Here is a 10,957-nt window from a genome sequence, read left to right on the forward strand (position 1 = left end):
AAGTCGCGTGAAAGTTATGTATATTACAACATTAAAATCGATATATATGTCGAGGAGCACGTGTTTATTCCGTAGATAAAGGATGAATCTCAAAAAATTTTTATTTTTAAGAATTTAACTCGAGAAAAAAAAAATCCGTTTTTTCTGTAATTTTTCCCCTCCTCTTTCTTTTACATTATAAAAACTTGAACACGGATTTTTTCCCATTAATGAGAGCGTTTATCGTATATGACTACTGTAATACTGATACAGCAAGTAGTATTTAAACACGAACGTGATTTTAAAGAATATTTCGGATAACTTCACACTTAAAATTAATAAAATATGACCCAGGAGGATCCACAAAACAAAATTTAAGTATAAAATTTCTTCGTGTTTTCTTACTTATCTAACCTTTTTTGTTATAAAATATGAATTTAATAATAATAAACTTGTTGTTTTTAAATATATATATAGACCTACATATGCAATTTACTAAGGTTAAAAATTGCCTTCTACCCTTATATACCGTAGATTATTTAAAATTATATAATAAACACAAAAACAACGCGATATCTTTAAAAATTAATTTATTATATAAGTTTTTATTTAAATACACGCCAAAGTTCATTAAAATTAATTATTCTTGTATGTTTTTATGCTTTTAGCCAAAGAAAAAAGAGCATTTCTCTTATTAACTGATCCTCTTATCTAAGAGAATCACTTGATAAATAAAATCGTGTTTTTTGAGTTAAAAAAGACCTATTTTGAAAATAAACACGTGATTATATTTTCCAAAATAGTACTGCATAATTAAAGTATTTATTTTAACTTGAATAATATATCTAATCTAAAATAACTTTTACAGAGTTTGGAAAATAATCCTATTATCTTAAATTTAATTAAATTCGTTAGATTTACCTTGTTTTTTTCTTATTAGATAATACTAGAATAAAAATTTATTATAGCATATTTTATTTAGAAAAATCTGGAATGGAAAATTGATAAGCATCTGATCAAATTGTCAAAGAATAAAATCGAAATTTAATGTGTTATTTTATATATTAAAAAAAGAAAACAAAAATATATGAAATTAGTGTTTTAATTGATTAAAATTGTCTAATTTTTCGATTTAAAAATGTAACTAAAAGGCGAATTTAAATTACAGATAATAATATACAACGATTATAGATAGTTACAATAATTATATTGCTTAATACTAGTTTACTTCCCTCTCTCTGTTTCTGTTTTTGACATCCTGTGGGGTTGTAAGTTCCTTTCAAGGCTTCAACCTCATTTTCTTTTTTCGCATTTAGCTGACAAGCCCTCTGAGGCCCCGTTTAGGGGACCAGTGAAAATTCGTCTGCTTTTATGAAGCCATTTCTGATATACGTAACATTACTTCTTACATGTCGAGTATTTTCTTTTTTTGTAATCTTCCCTCCCCTGTATCACAATCGAGTGAAGTGAAGATAAAACAGATTGTTTTATAACTACCCTTTGATGAATTATGCTTAAATTACTATTAAACTAAGATTCAAGCTTTAAAAAGTTTTAAAAAATGCATTAATTTAAACAGTAATTAAACCACGTTTTCTCGTCTATAGTAAAACTCGAATTACTACAGAAATTGACATATTTTTTATACTATTATTAATGAAAGCGCGTGACGCGTGAGTCGTATTTTTTTTATTAATGAAAGCACGTGTTAAGTAAAAAATTAATCCATTTCACTACGACTTAGAGAAAAAAACACATGGTTTTTAAACGTTAATTTTCTAGCTTCTAAACGGAGTTAAACGTTGTTTAGTGTAGAACATGAACTCAGTAACCTATAAAAGAGTCATTTTTAGAGATAAAACGAATATATCATTTTACAGATAATAAATAAAGTATAAAAAATTATATATATATTGTCGAGTAATCTGTTAAGTAATGAAAAAACTCCACAATGAATGTTTATAAACTCTAGTAAACTTTATTCTTTGAAAATTATTTTGGTCACAGAGGCTCAAAGAGGATGGGGGTCAGGGAAAATAGATTGAGAAATAGAATAAACAATAATATATACTGTTAAACGTGGGAAAAGAATTCACATAGTTTTTCTCGTACGTAGTTATTTTTTCTTATTTATTTATTTTTTATATATATTTTAAGTACACAAATCCACACAGAGAGCGATTTAACTTCAAAATACAATCTTGTTGGGGTATTTAAAACTTGAATAATAAAATAGATGGGGAATAACTTTATTATTATTATTTTTTTCCAACTTGGAACTCTTTTTTATTTTTTTTTTTTGCAAAAATGTTCACTTTGAAGTGAAAAACCATGTTGGATCGACAACAGAAAACCACATAGAGACACAACCCTTCACGTGGAAAACATTGAGCTTTTTGTTTATGTATTTTTTCTTTTTTTTTCTATTTAAACTTTGACATGTGCTGGTTTCTTCATATTAAATATTTTTCAAGAAATAATATATATATATATTTATATATATACACACACACACACATATACATACATGTATATATACATATATATATATATTTCTTTCTTGTATTTGTATTTTTTTTTTATTATTTTATTTTTTATATATATATATATTTGCTACTGTTGATTAAATAATGCGGCTTGAGCAGCATTCACAATTTCTGATCATGGATCATTGAAAAAGAGAACTGCCACTTTAGGGTGGTCCGCAGAATAAATGGGGAGCTGTTCAGAAACCTATTCTGAACCACACACTAGGAAGATTTTCTTGTATTCCAAAACTGTATTCCTTTTTCTTTTTTTCTTTTATCCTACATATATTCTCTTGATCTTGAGTTGAATCTATCTTGAGAACTGGCTCTGATTGACCCTATCCTGAAATAAGATTGAATTCACTATACATCGTGGAGAGAGAACAGGTTTCTGAACACCACCGAATTGCTCTTTTTAAAAAATAAATTAAAAAAAACATAAAAAAGAACAAAGGATATATATATATATATATATTCTTATATAAAAAATTTGTAGAAATAAATACATATATATATGTTTCAATAACTAATTTATTTTTATTTGTATATATTTTTTTCTTTTTTTTATTATTTATTTATTTATTTATCTAATAAGGCAACGATTATTTTATTTTGGAACATATCCTGAATGGAGAAATATCGAAGATATACCAGACACACCTGATGATCTAAATTATAATTTATAATAATAATTATTTCTTTTATTATTATTTTTTTCTTATATATATATATACATATACATGTGTACCCCTGTACATATGTATATATATAGGTCTATATATATATATATATATATATATATATATTAATTCTGGGTAAAGCTAGCTATCCTATAGGGGGGTAGGACGGGAGAAAGAATGTTGGATATATTTTGGGAAATCATGTTTTTTTTTTGGTATGCAAAAAAGACGATTATTATTATTATTTATTTAATCATCATCATTATTATTTTTTTTACTTTTTTGCAACATTAGAAATATGTAAATTAGTTTGGAATATATTCTTAAAATTTTTTTTATTTATTTATTAATTTTTTTTTTATTTTCGTGTCAACACTATATATATATAATAGGTACACACACAAAGAGATATACGTGCTGAACGATTTTAATGTAAAAATTGCATATCATGATTCGAAACATACCAAAAGTATGCTTCGTTATTGCGCTATATGCATTTAAAAATTAAAAAAATAATAAAATAATCTATCCAAAAGAACAAGAAAAATAAAAATAAAAAAAGGAGCCAAAAAACTACGAATAAACGAAACCGTAAAAAGACTTTAAAAATTAATAATAATATATTTTCGATTTATTAGAAAGTTTTTTAAAATTCTAAAAATCGATTAAATATATATATATATATTTTACTTTACTTTTTTTATTTATTTATTAATAATAATATATATATATAATTTTTGAAAAATTTAATAATCATAATTTTTTTTCTTATTATTATTATTACTACTAATTATTTATTAATAATTATAATATTTTTTTTCTTTTATATATAATTTTTTTTTGATTTTTCTATTAAAAAACAAAAATTCATCAGCACTATTCAGGATCGCTGAGAGGTACAGCATCATCTTAAGGATGATAACTGATCTACATCCTCTCGACGTTCCTGACTATCTCTGGGAAAAAGAGCTCTGGAATGGTTAAAATGGGCGACAACACTTTTTTTTAAGTATGAGTAAAATAGATAAGTATGTATACATATGTATGTATATATATATATATATATATATTTCTTTTTTGTTTTTCTTTTTTATATATATATATATTAAGTTACTTTTATTATATACTAGATTTGAGTTTTAAGCCGGCGTCATGTATATATATATATATATGATGTATGTTTTATGTATTTGTTTGTATATATGTATGTGCTTGAGTTGCTGATGTCTCCCATTTCTTGCCAAACCAGGTCTCTAAAAAATTAACCGGTGCATAGATCTTGAAGGATCTGCAAAGAAAAACTAAGCTTAATAAAAAAATTTCTTTTATAAAACCAAGGAAGACATAAAAATCACATATAAAAATAAAATTCCGCACCATTCTGAGCTTAGGAACACGCACGCATACACACCATAAGAAACTTAGGAGGAGGGAGAAATTATTATTATTATTACTATTTTATTTTATTTTTTTAGGTTTTTCTTTTAATTAAAGAAGAATAATAATAATAAAAATAATAATAGTAATGAAGAGAGACCAAATGAGAGAAACAAAAAATTATTATTTATATATATACTTTTTTCCATTTTTTTTCCATACCTAAATATACATAAATTGTTTGTAAATATTATTATTATTATTATTATTTGCTTTCTATAAAATACCACAAATATCTTAAATATTATTTTAAAAAATGGGAAGAAAATGAGAAATAAAAGGGAAAGAAAAAATAATAAGAAATATTACAGATTTTGTGCTAAAAATCGTCTTGTTCCAATTAATACACAAGCATTTTCTCATGCACATCACAATTTATATATATATACATACATACATATATATATATATTTAATAATAATTATATATATATATATATTTTATAATATAGCAAGAGGTACTGTTATCTATAAAATTTATCAATTAAAATATAATAATAATAATAATAATAATAATAATAATAATAATATTAAAAAAAATAGTTTAAACTTAAGACATTTATATATTTATATATATATATATATATACTGTATATGTATATATAGAACAATTTTTAAAAATGTGCAATTATTTTATTAATTTTTTACGTACATACACGTGTATACAAACTTAGAATCTTTGTATATAAGTGTATATAACATATATACACATATATATACATATATATATATATGTATAATAATAATAATAATAATATACCAAAAAATACACACACAAACCCTACACAATTGTATTTTTTTCTCATTCTTATACGAACAATTTATAATATAATAATAATAATAGTATATATATATATATATAATATATATATAATATAATAATATATAATAATAATAATAATACCGATTGTTTCTTTCTTATTAATACAAATTTGACATCAAAGAATAAAATATTTTATTTTATTATTATTATTATTTATTGTGATTTTTTTAATATATATATATTTTATTATTATTATTAATGTACCTTATTTATTATTATTATTATTATTGAGATTATGTAAAGATTATTTTAAGGAACATCTAAAGCTACAACTACTTTTTTGCTTTGTATTATCATTATTTTTTTGTATGTATATATATATATGTAATATTTTTTAAAGTTTTATTATTATTATTTTTATAATCCTTTTTTTCCTCTCTAACGTTGTAATAATCTGTGGGACGGGTTATGATTGAATCGAATGGGATCCTACGGGATGGTTAAAAATGTATTGGATAGGGGAAGTGAATGAGTATAGTCCTAAGGATTTTGGGGGTAAATCGATCCTAAAACGTGGGATCGTATCCCTTTATGAATATGTTTTTTTTGTAATTTTTTTTTGTTTTTTTTAGTTTTAAGAATAGATACGAATAGCCTGAGTAGCTTGTTGTCTACATACAGGACACTCCGGATCCCGTTTCTCGCAGATCCTATTGGCACACTCCAGACAGAACATATTGTGACCACATGGAACCAAAGCCGCCACAACTTCACTCTCGAAGCAGACAACACAGTCCCTCTTGCATTTCCGAGCAGAAGTTAAGGATTCTGTTGGACTGCTAGAAACGCTACCGCTGCCACCGCTGGAACTCGTTGAGAAACTGTTGATGAGTATACCGTTTGGCGCCCCACTACCATTACCGTTCGATAGAGGTGCGAAAGGGGGTAGGGTGGATAGGCTACCAGTCAATGGATCGCTCCTCAACCTTCGTGCGGGTGGATGATCGAGCAGTATGGGATCACTGAGTGTAGTGGTAGGTGTATTGCCCAAACTACTCCGTCGCAGTGCGTTGGTTGTTGTCGTTGATGTGCCGAAAAGTCCTCCTGTTGGGCTTCGGCTGTTGCCGAAATCCGACCAGACGGATCCGGGTGGTAGAGACACCAATGGCGTCTCGAATGTCGGAGATTCTCCTAAACCTTCGTCCACGTCGTACAGGCCATAGCCGGTTCCGAAACTAGTGGGAAAGCTGCCCGTGTACAATTCGGCTAGTTTTGCTGTGGTAGTCGTGGAACCCGGAGAGTTTGTGGATGACGGAAATGCAAAGATGGTCTCTTGGGTCCTGGGTGTTAATATACCCGCGTCTCTGGAGTACGATCCGTACGATGTCAGATCGGCAGTCTTGTACAATGACCCAACCAATCCGTTGCTTAACCCTCGACTGTAGGCTGGATCCGCCGATGAATATTCTGGATCCTCTGGAGCGTCGATGATTCCTCCAGTCCTCATAGCGATGTGCGCTTCGATTTCTTTTCGGGCGTTCTCCACGTTTTCGGGCATTCCTGTGATTTCGAAAACTGGCTCCTTGTCTCGACTCGGTGTAACTATGTATGTGTTGGTCTGCTGCTGGATTCTCTTGATGGTAGCACCTTTAGGGCCCACCACCAATCCTACAACCCTGTACGGTACCCGTACCTGGATCGTTGTTTGTCCTGGCACATTTGAATTAGGTCCAGGTGTTAGGGATCCGTTCAGATTGTTCTTTCTCTGTGCCCTGATTTGGCTGAAGTGTTCGGCTGCTGAAAGGATTTCTCTTTTGGCTGCGTTCACATCTTCCTTTCTTCCAGTCACTACAAACACAGGCTCCTCTCCTCGTACTGGTGTCTTGATGTAAGTATTAGTTTTGGCCCGAAGTGCTTTTATCTTGCAGCCTGAAAGAACAACACAAGAGAGAAAAATCAATGATTCCATCACAATTACGCCGCAATCATCCCACGATTATTCAAAATAATAATAATAATAATACACATAATGAATTTATACACTCTACAAACAAGTATCCTTGCTTTCAACACTTTGATGCGTCAAGAGTTACCAACACTATTATCCTCGATGCCATAGTATCTTTCAAGGTTGCTCAAGGTCTGACGAAGAGGTGAGTGACACCACGAACTATATCAAGAAATAAACAAGAAAATACTCGAAATGAACACCGTAAACGGCCGGAATAGAAGCGAATTACACATCACGACACGAGCTAAGTACTATAATGCCCATACATCCCATTAAGGAGACGTGAATAAAAATCTCCACGAAAATCTCCAACTCCCTAGATACACGTTACACGAACTTTGCAAGAACAAAGTTGCTAGCGTATGCAGAACGCATAATTGCGTGCAAGAAAAGTAAAAAAGGGGGGGTGAAAATAATAAAGAAGCGCGTATCAAATTTTATTTTTGTGAAAAGAAAAAAAATGCACCGCATATACATACAATAATGAATCAGAATGCAAATGCTTCCGGGAGAGAAGCAAAGCCAACATTATTAGAACAGTGACTTGGCACATGTGACCAAACCCAACCACACGTGGATCGACATCAGAGAATTGGCTCGGAGCCAAATTGAAGTCTGAGGTCGCCGTCACTTGCCAATGAGACTGGCAATAATGGCGGAGTGCGCGCGGCAGACAGAAAAATATACTCGTGATAAAACGCGGGGAATGGAGGGGAAGGCCAAGCCAAGTTTTAACTGTTTTTGTTTTTACTTCTTCTTTTTAATGGAGATTTCGGTCGCCGGTGCGAGGAAATTCGGGATTCGAATGCGTGGTTTTAAAAATACGGGAGGTATCACACGGTTAATGCGAATGGGGGGAGGAAACGGCATCTGCAACGACATAACCCCAAACGACAGATGCATTTCTCGCTCCGGTGTAAATCTGACCAGATGGACGAGGGATAGATATCCATCTGCTAGGGTCATTTGTCACCCTTGGGGAGCGTTAGAGATCGTTGACAAAAGATAACGGGGGAGGATGCCGGGTGACGAATTCAAGGTATTGTCAACATAAAGAATGGCAAACGATGTACAACCCCCTAGCACGCATTAAAAATACACATTTCGCGCCACCAACACCGGTAAACACGAACCGCATAATACGGATGCCAAAATGTATCCGTCTAGGAGAAATTAATGAAATATCCGATATTCTGCCTCCGAAAAATCCCTCCCGGTGACCCTACCCAGTGGCAAATGACCAACGGGAGTTCATGTCCAGGTTGTAAAAGTGAGGCCCACGCTTTTTACACTCCCGATAAGGAAGGAGGTGCGATACGTATACGCGTACTTCTATACACAATAAAAAATACGGGGACGTAGGGAATTAGATTTTTATTACGCGGAGGGAGAGGGGAGGGAGAAAAAACCGTCACGTGAGCGCATCGGATCACGTGAATAAATCAAACGTCTGAGTTCACATCCAGACACTGACCTCAGAATCAGGTTTGATAAAAGCTTTCCTTACAACAAACATTACCATTATCGAGTCTATCGGTCACCGACTTCAAATATTCATTTACGAATGTGATACATAGGTGTTGCTATAGAGTTACCGGATTTTCAGTTGGTGTTTTTCGCTTTTATTAAACCAGTTAAGTACACTTAATGCGGATAATAATTTTCTAATTTAGATTTTTTTCCCCTACATTTAAGTTTCTTATACACAAATAAGTATGCGAAATATTAACGTAACCGGTTTTTCGGTAAGTTGTTCAAAAGCATCCATTGGTATTAGTCAAGGTCTCTCAGTCTCGGGGTCATGTGCTACTTTGTACTTGAACTTCACTTTCCCTTTGTTTATTTTTGATTACGCCGATAAAATAAGATTATTTTAGAAAGGCCAAAAATTACATTGTACATATATTTATCACGTAATACACGAAATTATAACATAGCATATCAATTGTTTCGTGCGACTCTATACGATTTTCCTACATGTCAACAGCGGTCTTGACAGCCGTTTACGATTATGTAGCATTATTTCATAAAATTTAGGAAATTTACTTGATTTGAACATCGATAAAACATACCGGGGAGGGGTACGCGAGTATTACTCAAAAACTTTAACCTAGATGTAATATTTTAGTGTATCGGCCAAGAAACGTTGGCTTAGTCGAGGTACTCACGCCCTCTCTGGAGCGCTACTACAGTGTACGTTATTGATCAGTATTAAGAGCCATGGTGTCGATAGCCGTCTCGTACCCGTTTTCGATTACTTTCGGCCCGATTTATATGCGTAAAAAACGCGAATACACTCGATGGTAACGACAGCAAACGAATAAAACGGATGGAGGCACGTATCCAACACACAATCTCTAACCTTCGTTACGAGGTACGAAGTCCCTCCTTTGTGTCAATGACTCGAAAAGACTATAAGCAAATACCAGCAAATGATACAAAGGATATTTTAAAAGTCGGTACGATTTCTATATAAAGGAAGAGTTGGAAGAAAGCGTCGTCATCATCGAACGTCGCACACAAGAGAACACCAGCGTGGATCACAAAGGGACTAACTACGCCATGTCAGGAACAAAGAGTGGGGTGTTAGATAGAGGAAAAAAATAAAAGAACAACTCACCTTGTCTACCGACGATTTCGGCAACATGTTCGGAACTGGGTACAGGTACGCACTCTGTCGTATTTTGGCTCTTCTTCGTCCTGGTTTCCGACTCGAACGTTGGACTAAACGACGAATCGGCTTCATTGTTCATGCCAAGCATCGATAGTTCGAGAGCTAACTGTAGTGCCCTGTCCTCTACCAGACTGTCGGCACTCCTTTCCATATCGGTAAATAGACTAGTAGGCATCACAGAAGATATATTATATGTATTACAAAAAATGATAGAACTAATATAAAAATAAAACTATTATATATGTATTTTTTTTCTTTTTTGTGTTAAATTGTCTGATTATATGTGCACCAGTAATACCATGCGGTATAACACCATATCTTCTCCACACGAGCCACACTTCAGCCACCAAACCCGCAATACGTAGCCCTAACTTTCCATCTACTCCTTGTGTGTGAAATTGGGAGGGTTCACTTCTAAACCAACACTGATATACTCTCCCTGATTGGTCGTCTAGCTCGTCGGGGCGTTACTATCCTACTACGCAATATCCGTTTGGTGTGATTGACAATAGGCCCTCTACTATTGATGGCGGGGAAGATTGCGGATTGTCAAAATGTCCTTTGACTGGTCGAAATATGTTTAAAAATCGCTCCGTACTCCTGCCGTAACGGGACACGGAGGATCTTTAACGTTTACTACTTCTCGCCTTCCTCCATCCTTCTCTTATATTGGTTACGCTGTCTCCTGCAGACTACTTCCGCCTACCTGTCTCGATAATGAGAGCGACCCGTCGCTAAGGCGACTGGGCTACACAAACGTCAATGTGGTCGCCAAGTTAAGTTAACCGTGTTAACACCCTCCATACTACTTCGTTATGTCCGCGTTAATATTACTTTTTTAAATATTATTATCGTTACTACTTTATTAATATATTCTAATAACTTA

General features: G+C 32.3%; 1 protein-coding gene across 3 annotated transcripts; it reads right to left on the reverse strand.

Moving 5' to 3' along the window:
• Nucleotides 1–1,931: 1,931 nt before the first annotated feature.
• LOC136984433 (RNA-binding protein MEX3B-like) lies at nucleotides 1,932–10,697 on the reverse strand. Of its 3 annotated transcripts, none has more exons than XM_067281422.1 (3): nucleotides 10,018–10,697; nucleotides 6,066–7,315; nucleotides 1,932–2,850 (listed from the first exon to the last, which is right to left on the reverse strand). In XM_067281422.1, the coding sequence occupies exons 1-3, from the start codon at nucleotides 10,244–10,246 to the stop codon at nucleotides 2,818–2,820; spliced, it is 1,512 nt and encodes a 503-aa protein (XP_067137523.1). In that variant the 5' UTR covers nucleotides 10,247–10,697; the 3' UTR covers nucleotides 1,932–2,817. The 3 variants fall into 3 exon arrangements, with proteins under 3 accessions (XP_067137523.1, XP_067137531.1, XP_067137513.1); XM_067281430.1 differs by lacking the exon at nucleotides 1,932–2,850 and adding an exon at nucleotides 4,319–4,475; XM_067281412.1 differs by lacking the exon at nucleotides 1,932–2,850 and having other exon boundaries at nucleotides 5,576–7,315.
• Between the last annotated feature and the right edge of the window lie 260 nt (nucleotides 10,698–10,957).

This window comes from Centruroides vittatus, unplaced genomic scaffold (assembly GCF_030686945.1).
Source record: "Centruroides vittatus isolate TY-2023 unplaced genomic scaffold, ASM3068694v2 contig_120, whole genome shotgun sequence".
NCBI lineage: Eukaryota > Metazoa > Arthropoda > Arachnida > Scorpiones > Buthidae > Centruroides > Centruroides vittatus.

What these genes read in the sequence shown, in the direction of transcription:
- LOC136984433 (XM_067281412.1), bottom strand. Translation starts at nt 10,246, where the DNA reads ATGCCTACTAGTCTATTTACCGATATGGAAAGGAGTGCCGACAGTCTG. An exon ending in CGAAATCGTCGGTAGACAAG is followed by an intron (nt 7,316 to 10,017) that starts GTGAGTTGTTCT and finishes TTGTTCTTTCAG; the next exon opens with GCTGCAAGATAAAAGCACTT.